Raw genomic sequence first — 22,686 nt, 5'->3', positions numbered from 1 at the left:
ACTATGATGCCCATCTGACCAGTTGATTGATATCATCCTGCAGTCCTCAGCTTTCTTCTTTATTATCAACCACACAGCCTATTTTTGTATCATCTGCAAACTTCTTAATCATACCCCCTATATTCAAGTCTAGATCATTGATGTATACCACAAAAAGCAAGGTACCTAGCACTGAGCTCTGCGGAACCCCACTAAAAACATCCTTCCAGTCACAAAAACACCCATCAACCATTACCCTTTGCTTCCTGCCTCTGAGCCAATTTTGGAGTCAACTTGCCACTTTGCCCTGGACTCCATGGGCTTTTTACTTTTGTGACCAGTCTGCTATGTGGGACCTTATCAAAAGCTTTGCTAAAATCCATATACACTACATCATACGCACTGCCCTCATCGACCATCCCGGTTACTTCCTCGAAAAATTCAATCAAGTTAGTCAGACTCAACCTTCCATGCTGACTGACCCTGATTAACCCATGTCTTTCTAAATGTAGATTTATCCTGTCCTTCAGGATTTTTTCCAATAATTTTCCCACAACTGAGGTTAGGCTGACTGGCCTGTAATTACTCGGTCTACCCCTTTCTCCCTTCTTAAACAAAGGTACCTCATTAGCAATCCTCCAGTCCTCTGGCACCACACCTGAAGCCAGAAAGAATTGGAAAATGATGGCCAAAGCCACTGCTATTTCCTCTTTTGCTTCGCTTAACAGCCTAGGATACATTTCATCCGGCCCTGGGGACTTATCCACCTTCAAAGCTGCTAAACCCCTTAATACCTGCTCTCTCAGTATGTTTATTTCATCTAATATTTCACAACTCCTCCTCCTCGATAGCAGTGTCTATATCACCCCTCTCATTTGTGAAAACAAACGAAAAGTATTCATTAAGAACCATTCCCACATCTTCCGCCTCCAGACACAGATTACTCTCATGGTCTCTAATAGGCCCCACCCGTTCTTTAATTATCCTCTTGTTCTTAATATATTTATAAGACGTTAAGATGAGATGTTAAAATGAGGCCCCGTCTGCTCTCTCAAGTGGATGTAAAAGATCCTATGGCAGCATTTCGAAGAAGAGCAGGGGATTTATCCCCGGTGTCCTGGCCAATATTTATCCCTCAATCAACATAATAAAAAAACAGATTATCTGGTCATTATCACATTGCTGGTTGTGGGAGCTTGCTTGTGTGCAAATTGGCTGCTGCATTTCCTATATTATAACAGTGACTACACTCCAAAAATACTTAATTAGCTATAAAAGAACCTTGAGACGTCCGGTGGTTGTGAAAGGTGCTATATAAATGCAAGTCTTTCTTTTTTCTTTTTATATTGGTGCTTGTTTTTGGTGCCGGCATGGTTGTCACTAGGATTTCAATAAAGCTTATGGTGTGCGCGTGCACTTCAGTTGGTCGTCTAGCTTTCTAATATTAAGTCCTTCCAAATTTGGGTTGTCCCTGGAGAGACTTTGAGGTAGAAACATAGAAACATAGAAAATAGATGCAGGAGTAGGCCATTTGGCCCTTCGAGCCTGCAGCACCATTCAATATGACCCTGGCTGATCATGTATTTCAGTACCCTATTCCTGCTTTCTCTCCACACCCCTTGATCCCTTTAGCCGTGATAGTATTCTAATCTATATAATAGTAAAGTGAAGTACTAGTGGTTACAGATATGTTACAGCTGGTGATAGAAATAGAGCTCGCCCCAAGTCCTGTTCACCCATCACCCTTGTGCTCGCTGACTTATTTTGGTTCCCGGTTAAACAACACATCGATTTTAAAAATCTCATCCTTCTTTCAAATCCTTCCATGGGCTCACCCCTCCCTATCTTTGTAATCTCTTCCAGCCCCACAAACCCCCAAGATATCTGCATTCCTCTAATTCTGGCCTCTTGAGCATCCCTGATTTTAATCGTTCAACCATTGGTGGCCGTGCCTTCTGCTGCCTAGGCCCTAGGCTCTGGAATTCCCACCCTAAACCTCTCCGCCTCTCTACCGTTCTTTCCTCCTTTAAAATGCTCCTTAAAACTTATCTCTTTGGCCAAGCTTTTGGTCACCTGCCCTAATTTCTTATGTAGCTCGGTGTCAAACTTTTTTGTTTTGTACCACTACTTTGAAGCGCCTTGGGACATTTTACTATGTTTACGATGCTATATAAATACAAGCTGTGTTGTTGTTGTTGATGTACAAGGCACAAGTCAGGAGTGTGATGGAATACTCTTCATTTGCCTGGATGAGTGCAGCTCCAACAACACTCAAGAAGCTCAACACCATCCAGGACAAAGCAACCCGTTTGATTGGCACCCCATCCACCACCTTAAACATTCACTCCCTCCACCACCGATGCACCATGGCTGCAGTGTGTACCATCTACAAAATGCACTGCAGAACTCGCCAAGGCTTCTTTTTTTTATTAGTTCATGGGATGTAGGCGTCACTGGCAAGGCCAGCATTTATTGCCCATTCCTAATTGCCCTTGAGAAGGTGGTGGTGAGCCGCCTTCTTGAATCGCTGCAATCCGTGTGGTGAAGGTACTCCCACAGAGCTGTTATGGAGGGAGTTCCAGGATTTTGACCCAGCAACGATGAAGGAACGCCGATGTACTTCCAAGTCAAGATGTTGTGTGACTTGGAGGGGAACGTGGAGGTGATGGTGTTTCTATGCGCCTGATGCCCTTGCCCTTCTAGATGGTAGATGTCGCGGGTTTGGGAGGCGTTGCTGAAGAAGCCTTGGTGAGTTGATGCAGTGCATCTTGTAGATGGTATACACTGCAGCCATGGTACGCGGTGATGGAGGGAGTGAATGTTTAAGGTGGTGGATGGAGTGCCAATCAAGCATGCTGCTTTGTCCTGAATGGTGTCAAGCTTCTTGAGTGTTGTTGGAGCTTCACTCATCCAGGCAAGTCACACACCATCCTGACCATCCTGACTTGGAAATATATTGCTGTTCCATTATCCTTGTCAATATCCTGGAACTCCCTTCCTAACAGCATGGGAGTACGTTCACCTCACGGACATCAGAGGTTCAAGAAGGCGGCTCACCACCACCTTCTCAAGGGCAATTAGGGATAGACAATAAATGCTGGCCCTGCCAGCAGTGCCCACATCCCGTTAATAAAGAAATATATAATTATATCTGACTAATAGCAACATAATCCCACAGATAAAAAGGCTTTCTATCAGTTTATAATAGGGTTGCCACCTGGCTACTTGCTTTTGTTTTCATAAGTCAAAGCAGGTCTGAACATTGTTGTCCATTGGTTGTAATGGGTAATAGTGACCTGGTTTGTAATATTGAAGAAAACAGCCACTGTGCTGCTGCTTACAGCTGGCAGCAATGTCAAAAATCTGTCTTGGCTGATTAAAGATTTCCTAGTTAGTTACCATGGCCGATTTACCTAAACAACAACAATCTGCATTTATATAATGCCATTAATGTTGTAAAATGTCCGAAGGCGCTTCACAGGAGCTTTGTCAAAGAAAATGTGATACCAGGCCACATAAGGACAAGTAAAGAGGTAGGTTTTGCAGAGCGTCTTAGAGGAAAGAGAGGTACAGAGGCAGATACCTTTAGGGAGGGAAGTTTTAAGTATCTTTACAATCTATTCATAACCATTGTCCGCTGAGTAAAGAAATCCCATATTGGTCCACTGTTCTAAGATTACCTCTTCTTCATGAAGGGGACCTGACTTGCTTTGTCAACAATTTGTTTTACAGCTGATGTAGACAGGTAAAGTATTCAATATAAAACATGAAAATTATAGGGAAGCGAATTCAAACCACATTCCAGAGGTGAAGAAATTGTGCACTATAGCACCCTCGCTACTACCTAAATATGTTCAGAATTATTTGGTTGGTAATCTCCATCTTCCCACAGGAAACTCTACAACCAGGCATTGGTCAATTACACCATCATAAATAAGTCTGTTAGACTAGCAGGATTCTGAACAAAAAATAAAATAAAATTGGAGTTGTTTTTTTTTTGGTTGGGAGGGAGTTAGCGGGAATTGAACGCTTCGTTCCCCTGCTAGACTGCTAACCAGTGCATAGAAATACATTGTTAAAAAGTTCTCATTGCCTCTGTAGTTCATGGCATAGATTGTTGCCATGTGCCTTCCAACAGTTTGAAATCTATTTATAGGCTATTAACTCCATTTGCTTTCTCTTCATGAAGATTGTTAGCATATTTCAATCTATTTGGAAAAAAGAAAGACTTGCAATTATATAGCGTCTTTCACAATCTCAAGACATTCCAAAGCACTTTACAGCCAATGAAGTACTTATGAAGTGTAGTCACTGTTGTAATGTAGGAAGTTACAATACATGGAGACAAATTCAAAAATAAAAACAGAAAATGCTGGAAACATTCAGCAGGTTAGGCAACATCTGTGGAGAGAGGATCAGAGTTAAGGTTTCAGGTTGATGACCCAGAACTGAAATAAGTTAGAGATGTAACAGACTTTAAGCAAGTGTAGGGCAGAGAAAGGAGTGGTTTGGGGGGGGGGGGGGGGAGGAAAGAACAAAAGGGAAGGTCTATGAGACAAATTCAAACCTGATCTCAGATTATCTTTGTTTTGTTCAGTGCTATGCCTGACCATTCAAATTATAATGAAAGGTCCCACTTGCTTCGAACTTGTCTTAATTATGTGCCAAGAATTCTGCAGAGTTTGCCTTGTTTCTTGTGAATTCAGTCTCTTCTCACACCATTACACTATAAAGGCAGCTCAGTGGTATAGAGAAAACTGAGTCTGTGCAAATGAATACCCCGCCTCCCACCCTATTGCTGTGGTACTGTGTGTTGCTCCAGGCCACTGTGCATCATTTGTTTGTTCTGAAGGAGGGGAAGAGAATGGAATAAATTATAATCTTCATTTTTTTTCTATTGTCTTTTACACTGATAGAAATGAAGAAGTTCTGTTAGTTTCTTTCTCGATTTTCTTTAATTCTTCTGTGCCAACATTGTTACAACGTACAAGAATATGAGCAGTCCGGTTCTATTTCTGTGTTGTCTTATTACAGTCTACAATCTTTATTTCAGGGTTGAGATCAATGATGATATCAAAAAGCTTTCCAAAAAGAAATCTACAAATATCATACCTGTGGTAAGCATATCTATTTTATAATTTTTGATTTTGAGGACTGCTTGCTTTTACAATACTTCTGATGATGCAAAATGTGCAATGATTTTAAGGTATTCAGCCAGACTACTCTAGTAATAACCTGTTTAAAATTGGTTCCACAATGAATCTCGTGGATTTCTCGTGAATGAGTTTGGTAGTGTCTGGGTGTCCTGGCTTGCAGGAGTAGCCTTCTTAAATGTAACTATAACATTTTACTTTGAGGTTGATTGTTTCATTTTTTTGCTAACTGTTATGTTCAGAATAACTCCACAAGACTGTATGCTGTAAGCTCAAACTGATGTGACCTTAGTCTGTTTAGTCAAACTCCAGAGTGAAGAAGCAGCATGGCAGACAACCTTTTATACTTGCTTGCATGAGGTGTGCAGGTGACCCTTGGGTCTCCAACAGGTGCGCCCCTCCTGGTGGCAAGTCTTACAAACATTATAAAGTTTACATACATAACATCACTTCCCCCCCCCCCTAAAGTCTTAGATACAAGTTATTTACAAGTTGAGGCGATCAGGAGCTCTACGTTCCCGAGTTGATCGCCTGAGTTGAAGTCTTGGCATGGGTGAGTTGGTCGGATCATTGCTACACTGCGGCACGGCTGGTCTGATCGGACTGTCGGGCATGGTGGGTTCATCCTCGTGGTTGACAGTGAGGTCAATTGCTGGTTGGGTGTGTGTTGGTGGATCAATGATGGTAATGTCCTCTTCAAACTGTTCTTGGTTGTCAGTGAATCGCAGTTTGGTCTGATCCAAATGCTTTCTGCACGTTTGTCCATTCAGAAGTTTGACAACAAACACTCTATTCCCCTCCTTGGCTAAAGCAGTGCCAGCAACCCATTTGGGACCATGACCATAATTAAGAACAAATAACAGGGTCATTAACTTCAATGTCATGCGATACAGCCGAACAATCGTGGTACATGTTATGCCGGTGACGCCGGGTTTCTACATGATCATTGAGATCCGGGTGGACTAAGGAGAGCCTGGTTTTGAGTGCTCTCTTCATTAACAATTCTGCCGGGGGAACCCCGGTAAGCGAGTGGAGTCGCGTCCGGTAGCTGAGCAGAACCTGAGATGAATGGGTCTGCAGGGAACCGTCTGTCACACGTTTCAAGCTCTGCTTGATAATTTGAACTGCCCATTCCACTTGACCGTTGGATGCGGGCTTAAACGGGGCAGTCCTGACATGTTTGATGCCATTGCGGGTCATGAACTTGTTGAATTCCGAGCTGGTGAAACATGGTCCATTGTCACTAACAAGGACGTCGGGCAAACCATGGGTGGCGAACATGGCCTGGAGGCTTTCAATGGTGGTAGTGGACATACATGATGACATTATTACACATTCAATCCATTTAGAGCAAGCGTCCAGTGCTACTAAGAACATCTTTCCTAGAAAGAGGCCAGCAAAATCTACGTGGACCCTGCACCAGGGTTTGGAGGGCCATGACCATAGACTCGGTGGGGCCTCCCTTGGTGCATTGCTCAACTGTGAGCAAGTGTTACATTGGTGTACGCATGACTCCAATTCCGAGTCAATGCCGGGCCACCAAACGCTGGACCTGGCGATAGCCTTCATCATGACTATGCCTGGGTGGGTACTGTGTAGGTCTCGTATAAACGTTTCCCTGCCTTTTTTTGTAAAACCACGCGATTCCCCCCATAGGAGACAATCCAATTGGATGGACATTTCATCCTTGCGTCGGTAAAACGGCTTAATTTCGTCTTGCATTTCCGGGGAACAGCCGACCAGCTCCCGTTAAGGACGCAGTTTTTTACTAGTGATAGCACAGGGTCCTGGCTAGTCCAGGTCCTGATCTGGCAAGCCGTGACTGGTGACCCCTCACTCTCAAAAACATCCATTACAAGAAGCAAGTCTGCGGGTTACGCCATTTCCACCCCAGTGGTGGGCAATGGTAGCCGACTGAGGGCACCAGCACAGTTCTCAGTGCCTGGTCTGTGGCGGATTACATAGTCATATGCAGATAATGTTAGTGCCCATCTTTGGATGCAGGAAATTTTATTGGTGTTAATAACTTTGCTTTCTGAAAACAGTGAAATGAGTGGTTTGTGGTCGGTTTCAAGCTCGAACCGGAGTCCAAATAGGTATTTGTGCATTTTCTTAATCCTGTATACGCACGCTAATGCTTCTTTCTCAACCATACTGTAGGCTCTTTCAGCCTTAGATAAACTTCTGCATGCATTTGCAACCGGTTGCGGTTTGCCTGACACATTGGTTTGCTGTAACACACAACCGACCCCGTACAAAGGTGCATCACAAGCTAGTACTAAATGTTTACACGGGTCATACAATACAAGTAACTTGTTAGAACTTAGCAGGTTTCTGGCCTTATCGAAGGCTGTCCCTTGAGATTTACCCCAAACCCAATTGTCACCCTTGCCTAGCAATAAATGCAAAGGTTCCAGCAAAGTGCTCAACCCGGGTAGAAAGTTACCGAAATAGTTGAGTCCCAGGAACGAACCTAGCTCCGTCACATTCTGTGGTCTGGGTGCATTCTTGATGGCCTCCGTCTTAGAGTCAGTGGGTTTGATGTCATGTGCCACAATCTTTCTCCCCAAAAATTCGACCTCTGGTGCCAGGAAAACACATTTGGAGCGTTTCAGCCTGAGTCCCACTCTCTCCAGTTGTTTTAGAACCTCTTCCAGGTTGTGCAAGTGTTCGGTGGTGTCACGACCAGTGATCAGGATGTCGTCTTGAAACATAACGGTGTGCGGAACCAATTTCAGCAGACTCTCCATGTTCCTCTGGAAGATGGCAGGAGCCGAGCAAATCCCAAAAGGGCATCTGTGGTATATGAATAGTCCTTTGTGCGTGTTGATGCACGTCAATCTTTTTGAAGATTCAGCCAGCTCCTGTGTCATGTAAGCAGAGGTTAGATCCAGCTTGGTGAACGACTTCCACCCTGCTAATGTTGCAAACAGGCCCTCCGTTTTGGGTAGTGGATACTGGTCCTGCAACGAGACTCGGTTGATCGTTACTTTGTAGTCTCCGCAGATTCTGACCATGCCATCACTTTTCAACACGGGAACAATTGAACTGGCCCACTCATTGAACTCGACTGGCGATATAATTCCCTCTCGTTGAAGTCTGTCCAGTTCGATCTCGACTTTCTCGCGCATCATATATGGAACTGCTCGGGCCTTGTGATGAATGGGCCATGCATCAGGGACCAGATGGATCTGCACTTTGGCGCCTGTGAAGTTGCCGATGCCTGGCTCAAATAGCGACAGAAATTTGTTTAGCATTTGAGCGCACGAGCCGTCATCCACCGAAGACAGCGCTTTGATATCGTCCCAGTTCCATCGGATCTTTCCGAGCCAGCTTCTGCCGAACAGCGTTGGAACATCGCCTGGTACAATCCAGAGTGATAAATCATGCACAGCTCCATCGTACGATACCTTCACTGCCGCATTGCCAATAACTGGTATGAACTCTTTGGTGTAAGTGCGCAGCTTTGTATGAATCGGGCTTAGTTTTGGCCTTTATGTCTTGTTGCCCCACAGTTTCTCAAAAGCCTTCTGGCTCATAATTGACTGACTCGCCCCCGTGTCCAATTCCATGGAAACTGGAATGCCGTTTAATTTGACTTTCAATATTATCGGAGGGCTTTTGATGGTGAAGGTGTGTACCCCATACACTTCCTCTTCAGCCTTGGATTAAGTTGCCTCTTGTAGAATTTACCAATATTTCACAAAGATCCCTTGTACCTTTTCCCCTGTAGCAGAGAAGAATCCCTTTCTGGACTTTTAAAATGGAAGGAAAAACTTCGGGACACAAATGAGTTTAAAGGGGCAGACGAGGCCTGTAGGGGATAAAAGGGGATGCATTCATGGAGACCCCCCCCCCTCCCCCCATAGGACTCATAGGAAAGGGAATTTAATTTGGAACTCAATGAACATTTTGGTATCCTAGGAAAAACTCTGAGGAAGATACCTAAGAGCTTTACAAGTTTAAGATCTCTAAAGGAACAGAGGGTGGAACTTCACTCAGGAATTGGGTATTGGAGCTAATTCAATCTGTCTGGGAGAGTGAGTCAATCGATAACTAACAAGAACTGTGAGGCATAAAAATTCACTCCCTAGGACATAAACGCATCAAGAGCTATCAGGCTAATCACCGGAGACCATTATTGGCATGCATGTGCAAATAGACCTATAGAAATCACGGGCCCAGCCAAACGGCCCAAGAGTTTAACACTGCTTCAACAATGCCAACCGATTACCACATCATAATCAAATTACTGCTGAACGAGCCCACAAAATTCTGACAAAGAAGAGAGCTCAAAACTAATGCGCAGCTCCCTTGAAAGAAAGAGCTGGGCCAGATTTGGCAGGAGATAAGGAAGCCTTTTTGGGATATACTAATTCACAGTTTTATAAGGAAAAGAACTCGAGCAGCCGGAGGTGGGGAGTGAAGAAATGGAGTAGTGGAGAAAACTACAAGAAATCATCAAGGACCGACTGAGCACGCCAACAGCAAGAGGCCCACGAAATGGAAGATTGTCAGCAACCAAATTGACAACCCGGGCCACCACAACTAGTGAAACGACCAACCGAAACCAACTCAGCAAAAACCGAAGAATTGACATTTATTTCCACTCTACAATCGACTTCTGAATGACCAACGGGTGAGAGATTACCAAAAAGGACGAACTAAAACTATTCCTAAGTGGGTACTTACCTCATACATCCAAAACGCAACTTACCGCATCAACGGAATCACCCCAACTGAAGACTACGCAGTCCGAAGTCCTCTCCTCCGTCCGGGGTACGGCTCGTCTAGGAGGCCAAGTGCAGCGAACCCCGAAACCGCGATTCACTGACAACTGTCAAAAGGGATTGGTGAGCATAGCCCCTGAACCCCCAGAGCTATAACTTAGTTAGTTAGGGGAATTGGGAGGGGGAGGCTGGGATAACTTGTGTAAATGTATCTGCATTCTCCTCTTTACCCTATTTAGAGTTTAAGCTGTATTCTTTTCCCCACAGGCTGTATTTTGACATTTTATTCAATGTGTTGTACCCCTCAGTGTGTATTGGTATTACTATTCTGTGTGTGTTATTAAAGGTGTGCCTTTTACTTCCTTTTAAACGCAATAAAGCCATACCTGCTTCTTACCTTGAAACCGATTGTCTGTCCAAGTCTGTCACAATCCCTTCATAATTCCAGAATCTAGAACCAAGGGTGTGGGAGCGATTCGAAACCGCTCATATAAGGTCAGAAGGGAAAGCTGACCGCCTGAAAACCACCCCTTACACTCTCTTACTTGTTCAGCATGATCTGCGCCGGATCAGTCATCTTCTGCCGACTCTGCCACGTGGTGATTCGTAGCACGGTTGCACATTCGCTGGAGGTGCCCCATTGTTCTGCAGCCTTTGCACACATAGTGCTTGAATCGACATTGATGGGCTCTATGGTTACCCCCACAGTGCCAATATGGTGTTAATGGATTCGCATTCATGCCCCACGGCGGACTCTGAGTCATCCTAGGTCTGGCCTCTGCAGGCATGCAAGCCCTGCCATGTACAGTTCTGCCTGCTGAAGCGGTTATTTTATGCACAGTACTTGCCGGTGAGCTTTGATGCTGGGAAGATATCTGCTGAGTGTTATCGTTCGTGGACATGAAAGCCTGGGCTATCGTGATGGCATTGCTCAGATCTAGGGATTCGGCAGACAGTAGTTTGCGAAAAATGACCTCGTGGCCGATTCCAAGCACGAAAAAGTCCTGCAACATCTCCCCAAAAAATCCAGCAAATACGCACTGTCCCACAAGGCGTCTTAGGTCGGTGACATAGCTAGCCACGTCCTGGCCCTCGGAGTGATGGTGCGTATAAAAGCGATATCTGGCCATTAAGCTGCTCTCCTTCGGCTTGAGGTGTTCCCGAACCAGCGTACACAACTCTGCATATGTCTTGTCCGTTGGTTTCATCGGTGCTAGCAGATTTTTGATGAGGCCATATATCATAGACCCACAAACGGTGAGGAGAATCGCCCTGTGCTTGACTGCATTACTGTCCGTATCCAGCTCGTTGGCCACGAAGTACTGGTCAAGATGCTTAACGAAGGCTTCCCAATCATCACCCTCAACAAATCTCTCAAGAATACCAACGGCAGCCGTAACCGCGTGAAAGTTCGTGATCTGTTACTCGTCACCAATTGTTATGTTCAGAATAACTCCACAAGACTGTATGATTTAAGCTCAAACTGATGTGACCTTAGTCTCTTTAATCAAATTCCAGAGTGAAGAAGCAGCATGGCAGACAACCTTTTATACTTGCTTGCAGGAGGTGTGCAGGTGACCCTTGGGTCTCCAACAGGTACACCCCCGAGTGGCAAGTCTTACACTATTATAAAGTTAACATACATAACACCAACCGTATTGCTTTATTTTAGATTTTTGTTGTTTATCAATTTTTATTGCTGTTTAGAATTTATTTTTTGCATCGCAAGGCTCACTGCCAAATGCAACGCCAACCATCTTGTTTGCAGTAATCAAAATCGTCAGGATGGGAATTTGTTTGTGGGTCCCAAGGGCACCCCTCAATTTAGAAGGGGAAAAGCAGTTATTGAAGTGACAAAAAGGCAGTTGTGATTGTATTTCACGTTATGCATGTAGTTATGCTTATCCCAGGACCCATACTTACTGACCCAAACAGTCCTTTGTGGTCATCACTGCCTCTGCTTCACATCATCATCATAGACAGTCCCTCGGAATCGAGGAAGACTTGCTTCCACTTTTAACATGAGTTCTTAGGTGGCTGTGCAGTCCAATATGAGAACCACAGGTGGGACAGATAGTCGTTGAGGGTAGGGGTGGCTGGGACTGGTTTGCCGCACGCTCTTTCCGCTGCCTGCGCTTGATTTCTCCAGCTCTCGGCGATGAGACTCGAGGTGCTCAGCACCCTCCCAGATGCGCTTCCTCCACTTAGGGTGGTTTTTGGCCAGGGACTCCCAGGTGTCAGTGGGGATGTTGCACTTTACCAGGGAGGCTTTGAGGGTGTCCTTATAACGTTTCCGCTGCCCACCTTTGGCTCATTTGCCGTGAAAGGGTTCCGAGTAGAGCGTTTGCTTTGGGAGTCTCGTGTCTGGCTTGCGAACTATGTGGCCTGCCCAGCGGAGCTGATCGAGTGTGGTCAGTGCTTCGATGCTGGGGATGTTGGCCTGGTTGAGGACGCTAATGTTGGTGCGTCTGTCCTCCCAGTGGATTTGTAGAATCTTGCTGAGACATCTTTGGTGGTATTTCTCCAGCAACTTGAGGTGTCTACTGCACATGATCCATGTTTCTGAGCCATACAGGAGAGCTTAGTGGCAGTTTTGAGGGCCTGGTCTTTAAACACTCTTTTCCTCAGGTGGCCGAAGGCTGCACTGGCGCACTGGAGGCCGTGTTGGATCGTCGATGCCTGCTCTTGTTGATAGGAAGCTCCCGAGATATGGGAAGTGGTCCACGTTGTCCAGGGCCATGCCGTGGATCTTGATGACTGGGGGACTGTGCTGTGCAGTGAGGACAGGCTGGTGGAGAACCTTTGTCTTACTGATGTTTAGTGTAAGGCCCATGCTTTCGTACGCCTCAGTAAATACGTCGACTATGTCCTGGAGTTCAGCCTCTGTATGTGCACAGACGCAAACGTCATCCGCATACTGTAGCTCGACGAGAGGTTGGGGTGGTCTTGGACCTGGCCTGGAGATGGCGAAGGTTGAACAGGTTCCCACTGGTTCTGTAGTTTAGTTCCATTCCAACGGGGAGTTTGTCGACTGTGAGGTGGAGCATGGCAGCGAGGAATATTGAGAAGAGGGTTGGGGCGATGATGCAGCCCTGCTTGACCCCGGTCTGGACGTGGATTGGGTCTGTACTGGATCCGTTGGTAAGGATCACGGCCTGCATGTCAATCATGGAGCAGGCGGAGGATGGTGACAAACATTTGGGGGCATCCGAAATGGAGGAGGATGCTCCATAGAGACTCGCGGTTGACAGTGTCAAAGGTCTTTGTAAGGTCAAAGAAGGCCATGTATAAGGCTGGTGCTGTACCCTGCATTTTTTCTGCAGCTGTCGCGCTGCAAAAATCATACGAAGATCTACCAAATAGCTAATGCTGTCTTTGGAAGCCAACTTGCAGCCAACATAACACAGAGCTCGCTCCCCTTCTGGAGGGGCTGGGCTAGTTGGGGAACATTAAACTTTTATAATATTGGACCTTTCCCAACCATCGCTGACAATTTGTGCCAAGTCAGTGAGTTGATTGTCTATAGCTGCATTTAGAAAGTGACAATGGCCTTCTTTGTAAATGGCACTGCTGTTTGTTTCTTTTTCTGGGGAAGTTACCAACTTGACAGTGCACAAAACATTTCTTGTGTAGCACAAAACATTTATTGTGTAACAATGCCAGACAAAAGGTTACTGCACAAGATAAAAGTTCACGGGGTTGGGGGTAATATGTTAGCGTGGATAGAGGATTTGCTAACTAACAGAAAACAGAGTCAGGATAAATGGATCATTTTCAGGTTGGCAACTGTAACTAGTGGGGTGCCACAGGGATCAGTGCTGGGACCTCAACTATTTACAATTTATATTAATGACTTGGATGAAGGGACTGAGTGTACATCACCATATTTGCTAATGATACAAAGGTAGTTGTGAGGATGATGCAAAGAATCTACAAAGAATCTACAAAGATAGGCTCAGTGAGTGTGCAAAAATTTGGCAGATGGACTATAATGTGGGAAAATGTGAGGTTATCCACTTTGGTAGGAAAAATAAAAAAGGAAATTATTATTTAAATGGGGAGCGATTACAAAATGCTGTAGTACAGGGGGATCTGGGAGTTCTTGTGCATGAAATGCAAAAAGTTAGCATGCAGGTACAGCAAGTAATCAGGAAGACAAATGGAATACTGGCCTTTATTGCAAAGGGGATGGAGTATAAAAGTAGGGAAGTCGTGCTCCAACTGTAAAAAGGTGTAAGAACACACCTGGAGTACTGTTTACAGTTTTGGTTCCCTTATTTAAGGAATATGCAGTATAATGTGGATAAATGTGAGGTTATCCACTTTGGTGGCAAAAACACGAAGGCAGAATATTATCTAAATGGTGGCAGATTAGGAAAAGGGGAGGTGCAACGGGACTTGGGTGTCATGGTTCATCAGTCATTGAAAGTTGGCATGCAGGTACAGCAGGCGGTGAAGAAGGCAAATGGCATGTTGGCCGTCATAGCTAGGGGATTTGAGTATAGGAGCAGGGAGGTCTTACTGCAACTGTATAGGGCCTTGGTGAAGCCTCACCTGGAATATTGTGTTCAGTTTTGGTCTCCTAATCTGAGGACGGACGTTCTTGCTATTGACGGAATGCAACGAAGGTTCACCAGACTGATTCCAGGGATGGCTGGACTGCCATATGAGGAGAGACTGGATCAACTGGGCCTTTATACACTGGAGTTTAAAAGGATGAGAGGGGATCTCATAGAAACATATAAGATTCTGACAGGACGGGACAGGTTAGATGCGGGAAGAATGTTCCCGATGTTGGGGAAGTCTAGAACAAGGGGATACAGTCTTAGGCTAAGGGGTAGGCCATTTGAGATGAAGAGAAACTTCTTCACTCAGAGAGTTGTTAACCTGTGGAATTCCCTGCCGCAGAGAGTCGTTGATCCAGTTCATTGGATATATTCAAGAGAGAGTTAGATATGGCCCTTACGGCTAAAGGGATCAAAGGGTATGGAGAGAAAGCGGGAAAGGGGTACTGAGGCGAATGATCAGCCATGATCTTATTGAATGGTGGTGCAGGCTCGAAGGACCGAATGGCCTACTCCTGCACCTATTTTCTATGTTTCTATGTTTCTAGGATATACTTGCATTGGAGGCAGTTCAGAGAAGATTCACAAGGTTGATTCCTGAGATGAAGGGGTTGTCATGTGAAGAAAGGTTGAGCAGATTGGGCCTATACTCCTTGGAGTTTAGAAGAATGAGAGGTGATCTTATTGAAACATATAAGATTCTGTGGGGTCTTGACAGAGTAGATGCAGAGAGGATGTTTCCCCTCATGGGAGAATCTAGAACTAGGGGGCATAGTTTCAGAATAAGGGGTCGCACATTTAAAACAAATGAGGAGGAATTTCTTTTCTCAGACGGTCGTGAATCTTTGGAATTCTCTACCACAGAGAGCTGTGGAGGCTGGGCCTTTGAATATATTTAAGGTGCAGATAGATTTTTGAATGATAAGGGAGTCAAGGATAATGGGAAGTGGGTGGGGAAGTGGAGTTGTGGCCAGGATCAAATCAGCCATGATCTTATTGAATGGCGGAGCAGGCTCGTGGGGCCAAATGGTCTACTCCTGATCCTATTTCTTATGTTCTTATGTTCTGTTCTTAATATGAGTGTAGGGCATTGTATATGGATATCATGTGGGCATCAGAGCTCTTCATATACCCACGGTTTACATGAACACAAAGGGCTGGATTTTCGGGTTGTTGCTCCCTCTGGTTTCGCCCCAGAGAGGTGATAAAGGCGGTAGAAAGCATTTTTGGGTGGGCGGCCAGCTTCCAGCCCCCCGCCGGGACATTCAGGGCTGAGTTTGTGAGGGAGGGGAGCAGTACCGCCCGAGAGAGGCGAGCCGCTGTGCAACGCCCTGGTTGCGACACCGTCTCGGAATTTGAAAACCACCCGATCTGTAGCGTGGCCTAGTAGGACCGCCTGTGAAAGCTGGTGGTCCGAGCTGTACCAGTCGCACTGTAGGAAGGAATGTCTACCTGAGGTAAGTGTGATTGTTTTTTATTTTTTTATTTTTATGATTTATGTTGATGTGGCGTCAGAAATGAATTGGGAATGTTTTTGATGTTTTTTTTTTCCAATTTGTTTTTTCCCACAGTGTTATGTATGCAACACTATGTAACCAGCATCCTGCTGCCACCAGAGGACATATCTGTTGGAGTCCCAAGGGATCCCTGCATCCCTTGGGAGCACTGTATATAAGCAGGCCTCCCATATTGTACCAGCACTCTGGAGTTAGAATAAAGAGACTAAGGTCACACTCACTCACTTCTACAGTACTCAGTTACATTGCTTTATTTGAGACACAACAACTGGCGACAATATAACGAACCATCACGCGAAAATGCAGAGAACTGTTGGCATCCTGGAGAAATTCTCAGAAGGGGACAATTGGGAGGCCTTCGTGGAGCGACTTGACCAATACTTCGTGGCCAACGAGCTGGAAGGGAGTGTGAACGCTGTCAAACGAAGGGCAATCCTCCTCACTGTCTGCGGGGCAACAACCTATGGCCTCATGAAGAATCTTCTTGATCCAGTGAAACCAACAGCCAAATTGTATGAAGAACTGTGTACGCTGATCCGTGAGCACCTAAATCCGAAGGAGAGCGTTCTGATGGCAAGGTATCGATTTTACACATGTCAACGGTCTGAAGGCCAGGAAGTGGCAAGCTACGTCGCCGAACTAAGGCACCTTGCAGGACATTGCGAATTCGATGGATTCCTGGAGCAAATGCTAAGAGACTTCTTTGTACTTGGCATTGGCCATGAGGTTATCCTTCACAAGCTATTGACTGTTGAAACACCGAACCTGAGCAAAGCCATAACGCTAGCCCAGGCATTTATGTCCACCAGCGATAACACCAAACAAATTTCGCAGCACAAAGATGTTTCGGCAAGTACTGTACACAAAGTAACGTTATTTTCAGGCAGGAATGCATATGGCAGAACGTCCACACCTGCAGCTACATGACCTCAGATGACCCAGAGTCCGCCATCAATGCGAGGCAATTGACATCTTGTTGGCGCTGCGGAGGTGATCATCGAGCCCATCAATGCCGCTTCAAACACTATGCGTGCAAAGGCTTTGGAACAATGGGACACCTCCACCGAATGTGCAGACGAGTTGCAAACCCTGCAAATCACCACGTTGCAGAGGAAGACCGATCCATGGTGGATCAAACTGAACTAGAGACTCAAATTGAGGAGGCGGAAGTGTACGGGGTACACACCTTTACCACGAAATGTCCACCGATCATATTAAAAGTTGAACTGAACAGAATTCCAGTATCCATGGAACTGGACACGGGTGTGAGTCAGTCCATCATGAGCAAAATGGCCTTCGACAGGCTGTGGTGCAACAAGCCACGCAGGCCCAAGCTGAGCCCTATTCATACCAAGCTAAGAACTTACACTAAAAAGCTGATCCCTGTAATTGGCAGTGCAGCAGCAAAAGTCTCCTATGATGGAGCAGTGCACGAACTACCACCATGGATTGTACCAGGAGATGGCCCCACACTGTTCGGCAGAAGCTGGCTGGGAAAAATCCGCTGGAACTGGGACGACAGCCGAGGGCTTTTGTCTGTCGACGACGCCTCATGTGTCCAGGATCTGAGCAAGTTTCTGTCGTTGTTTGAGCCAGGCATCGGAAGTTTCTCAGGGGCGAATGTGCAGAGCCACTTGGTTCCCGGTACCACCACAAGGCACAGGCGGTGCCATATATGATGTGAGAGAAAATGGAGATCGAGCTAGACAGGCTGCAACGAGAAGGCATCTTCGCGCCGGTGAAGTTCAACGAGTGGGCCAGTCCGATTGTTCTGGTTCTCAAGATGATGGCACAGTCAGAATTTGTGGGGACTATAAAGTAACGATTAACCGTGATGTACCATGACAATCGACAAGGGAGCAGAAAGCCCCAAATCGTCTCACCCTGTAAACATGTGTACTATTGACTTTGGGAAGGAGTGAGTGATGTTATGTATGCAACACTATGTAACCAGCATCCTACCGCTACCAGAGGGTGTATCTGTTGGAATCCCAAGGGATCCCAGCATCCCTTGGGAGCACTGTATATAAGCAGGCCTCCCATGCTATACCACCACTCTGGAGTTCGAATAAAGAGACGAAGGTCACACTTATTCACGTCTACAGTACTCAGCTACATTGCTTTATTTGAGACACAACACACAGAAGCCTCTCTTAGGGTGCTCCGAGCCGGATGTTTACCTCGGGATTTTCAGTTGTTCAGTGGCCTAGAACTCTAAAAGAGGTGTGGAACGGCTCCCATAGCACTCCACTCCACACTCAGGGCCCAGCTGGTGAATTTTGCGGCTGGAGACGCAAACAATTTCCTGGCGCAAAATTTACCGCTCCGCCTAGATTAACGTCACAACAGAGGCACGACCAAATTTCTACCCCAAAGAGTTTACCATCAAGAAGTGCTCAGATGCTTTCTAACCACAGAAATATCATTATGCATGTCAATCCAGAAAGCAGCCAAGAAGTCTTCATTATGCCTGAATTATTTTAAGGTGGTAAAACACTGGAGGATTGATCTTGGGGTTACCAGTGCTACTTTCTGTATCATGGGTGCTGACTTCATTGAGAAGCTATCTAACCCCCCAGTCATCAAGATCCACGGCGCGGCCTGGACACCGTGGACCACTTCACATATCTCGGGAGCCTCCTATCAACAAGAGTAGACATCAACGACGAGATCCAACACTGCCTCCAGTGCGCCAGTGCAGCCTTCGGCCGCCTGAGGAAAAAAGTGTTTGAAGACCAGACCCTCAAAACTGCCACCAAGCTCATGGTCTACAGGGCTGTAGTAATACCCACCCTCCTGTATGGCTCAGAGACATGGACCATGTACAGCAGACACCTCAAGTCACTGGAGAAATATCACCAACGATGTCTCCGCAAGATCCTACAAATCCCCTGGGAGGACAGACGCACCAACATCAGCGTCCTCGTCCAGGCTAACATCCCCAGCAGTAAAGCACTGACCACACTCGATCAGCTCCGCTGGGCAGGCCACATAGTTCGCATGCCAGACACGAGACTCTCAAAGCAAATACTCTACTCGGAGCTCCTTCACGGTAAACAAGCTTAAAGGTGATAAAGTGCGACATCCCCACTGACACCTGGGAGTCTCTGGCCCAAGACCGCCCTAAGTGGAGGAAGTACATCGGAGAGGGTGCTCTCAACGCTGAGAGCATGCAGAAATCAAGCGCAGGCAGCGGAAAGAGCATGCGGCAAACCAGCCCCACCCAAGCCCGTCCCTCAACAACTATCTGTCCCACCTGTGACAGAGTCTGTGGCTCTCACATTGGACTTTTAGCCAGCAAAGAACTCACTTCAGGAGTGGAAGCAAGCCTTCCTCGATTCCGAGGGACTGCCTATGATGATAATCTAATAGCAGAGGATGGTTTGCATAAAGTGAACTTAAACGCAGTGCACTTAAACAGAGTGTTAAACTTGGGAATTTGGAGAGAGTGGGAATTTGAAGCAGAGGGGGAAGGAGGTGCTGCTTTTGTCTCCAATACTTGTAGTGCTTTGTGTTACCGGTAAATATTTAATTTAATCTATCTAGCACTTAAACTAGATCCTAAGAGGAGAGATTGAATAGATTGGGCCTATATTCTCTGGAGTTTAGAAGAATGAGAGGGGATCTCATTGAAACATATGGGGTAGAAATTCAGCTCCGCCCAAAATGGGGCGCACCTACTGCTTTTTGCCGGTCATTACCACCGCAATAGATGCGGCGGCCTTTGGAGCAAAATTCAGCATTTCTGAATTGCTGAAAAAAAGGAGCAGAGCGGTCTTGGTGGCGGGAATCGACTGTTTGCTGCGGTGTGGGTGCAGAGTGGCCATTAGGGCCACGAAATTCAGCTGTTGCCGATTTGCTACTAACGAGTCAGCTGCTCCGTAGCCTTCTTAAAGGCCAAGGTTGGCAGCTAGGCGCTGAGCAGCGAAGCAGTTTGAAATGAGGGCATGGCGAATCCAGGTGGAGTAAGGAGGGCCATCAGATTTTTGGATGTGGAATTGGAGACCCTGATCGAAGGTGTGGAGGGAAGGAGGCACCGTTCTCTATCCTGACACAGGCAGACCGACTCGCTCTGTCTTCATTAATGACTGGAGAGAGATAGCTACGGAGGTCTCGGGGATCTCCATTCATGACTGCACCGCCACCCAATGCCGCAAAAGGCTCAAAAATATAATTCACCTGATGAAAGTAAGTATATGCTCCCCCAACTCCTCATCTTCCACCTGCGACCCTCTCCTTCATCTCTTATTTCCAACCTTCCCTATATAGTCACTGAAGCAACATTTGATTGTTGAGGTCTGATATATATATATATATGTGTGCATTCTCGCAATGGAGGCTCCCTTTCATGTAAGAGTTACAGCTGCATGTAATGGACACACACTTGTGCACTTATTGCTGAGGCCTCATGACACTACTACTCAGCAAGCCTTATTTGCTTTGCAGGTGAAGGTTTCTCACAACCGTGTTGCACAACAGAGGACTGGTGGTGGCGAGCCAGAGTTCCAGCAGCTCAGTCACCTCGAAGAAAGGGTTCAAAGGCTAGTGGGCCCACATGTTGTCTTCCCTGTGGCCACCAATTGTGCCGATCCCACTGGGGGCAGCATCTGTTAGTGAAGGCCTTCCTTTAAGGCCAATTGTCCCTGAAAGTGCCAACATCTACTACCTGTTTGCTTATGATACTGTGCAAGTTGCAGGCTGCATGCTGCAATGCCCAACCTCAACCTCACGGGAGCCCTTGTGCCATTTATGATTGCAGATGAGACCCCGAGTATGAGCCAACAGCATTGAGGGAGAGACCGCTGATGCGAGTGGGAGGCAAAGCCACGATGACAGCTTTGAGGGCACTGGCAGCCGAGGCCAGGGAGAGACCCTAGAGGCTATTGGGAGCGAAAGCCACGACGACACCCTAGGGGCCACTCCATCTATTGGTGCCATGTCCGACGAGGCCTAAGAACAGGGGGACACTGCTGCCAGCACCGCATCACTGCTTCCTACACTCGCACACACCAGCTCAGATACTGGTGTATGCAGTCGGGAATGTTAGACTTAGCAGAGGGGTCTGCACTGTGTGATGCACAGGTGCCTAGTGGGCTGCTGCATGGTGGAGGGCAAAGGCAACCTCGGGTGCCATCTCTCTGGGGGGCAAGGTCGCACGCGGGTTCTGCTGAAGAGGACACAGACGAGCGCGTCGATGTTCGGGCCTATGAAAAAGGGTGGAGGCTATGCATTCCCAGATGTTGGGGGCAATGGCAAGGGTGCCCGAAAGCCTTATGCAAGTAGTCAGGAGCGTGGAGGGGTCTGCCTCACGCATAGCGTTAAGCTCTGCATACACCGTAGCCTTCCTTTAATGCCATCATTGCCAGTGTGCAGACAATGGTGGACTCCCAGAGTGACCGTGCAGATCCAGCTGTAATGCCGCATGTCGTTGGCGATGTGGCAGCTGCCATTACAGCAGAGGCGCAAGGGAGCCAATGTCTCAGTGCTATATTCGATAGGCTGGCCGCGTCACTGGAAGCTCAGAATGCTCTTATGCACTCTGGCCAACAGGCCATGGAGCGTCGTACTGCTATTGTCTCTGGTGGCATCGAGACTGTGTCTGCTCTCATGCAGTCTCAGCTGGATGCCACGCAAGAGCCGACTGTTGCTATCGTGGCTGGGTCCACCACAGTCCACGGGGGCCCTGCCGCTGTCATGCCACACCACCGACCTGCGCTCCCTCAGATTAGTGGCGATGGAGAGGTGCTGTCCCCGGGAAGTGGCACAGGCACCTTGGAGCAGGATGATGTGCTCTCTCAGGATCACAGCAGTCCTGACCCCAGACCTGTCACTCCGTCATTGCCGACAAGCATGGACTCGCCCGAGTCAAAGACCGACTGAACTCACCAAGGAGGGTGCTGTCCAGTCTGCAGCCGACCCTTCCAGGGCCAAAGCTGGTCGAGGGCGTCCTAGAATGACATCTATAGTTTCGACACCTGAAACACAGCAGCCTTCCCAGACCCATGATGCAGTCACAGGGGAGACACTGTGGCATAGTTCGAGAATAGGCTTGCGTAAAAGGTGTTATAAGGAGATGTACAAGGGTGAGAAATGATTGTGTATGTTTTTTGCACCTTTATTTCTTGTGTAATAAATCTTTATTTTGTGTTCCCATATTTGTGCAGGTCTCTCATTTGACTGTGGGCAATGATGTGTGGAAGGGCTCATTGGGATGGCCATGGAGATGCAAAGATTAAGGGTGAAGTGGGCATGAACTCATTGGGTTGGCCATGGAGATGCAAAAATGAAGGGTGAAGTGGGCATGAACTCATCAGAAATGAGCAGCAATGAGACAGTTTTGTACTTCCCTTGCAGGGTTTGGATGGCAACGTCGCCTCCTGTGTGGCCGGCGACCCACATCCTTGTCCTCCTCCGGCGCCTCCTCCTCCTCCTGCACGTTGTACTCCTGCGCCTCCTCCTCCTGGTCGTCCTCCTCCTCCTCGGATGGTCCTGCTGGCTCGTCCTCAAATGGTTGTGCCCTCATGATTGCCAGGTTATGAAGCATGCAGTAGACGACCACGAATAGGGAGATCCACTCAGGCCAGTACTGCAACACTCCACCAGAGCGATCCAGGCAACGGAACCTCTGCTTAAGGATTCCGATGCACTGCTCAATTAAGCACCTCGTGGCTGAATGAGCATCATTGTAGGCTTGATGCGCAGCAGTCCTGGGGTTGCAAAGGGGAGTCAGCAGTCAAGTGCA

At 47.0% G+C, this 22,686-nt stretch overlaps 1 protein-coding gene across 1 annotated transcript in view; it reads left to right on the top strand.

Annotated features, from left to right (window-relative positions):
• Nucleotides 1–22,686, top strand: part of LOC139263234 (ufm1-specific protease 2-like) — a 237,647-nt gene that overhangs the window by 44,583 nt on the left and 170,378 nt on the right. The window contains exon 4 of the mRNA XM_070878994.1: nucleotides 5,033–5,096. Within this exon, the coding sequence (XP_070735095.1) occupies nucleotides 5,033–5,096 (64 nt within the window). The remainder of the gene's footprint in view (nucleotides 1–5,032; nucleotides 5,097–22,686) is intronic.

This window comes from Pristiophorus japonicus, chromosome 1 (assembly GCF_044704955.1).
Source record: "Pristiophorus japonicus isolate sPriJap1 chromosome 1, sPriJap1.hap1, whole genome shotgun sequence".
Lineage (NCBI taxonomy): Eukaryota > Metazoa > Chordata > Chondrichthyes > Pristiophoridae > Pristiophorus > Pristiophorus japonicus.
The sequence above is the reverse complement of the archived record's forward strand: the minus strand, read 5'-3'. Positions and strand labels throughout refer to the sequence as shown.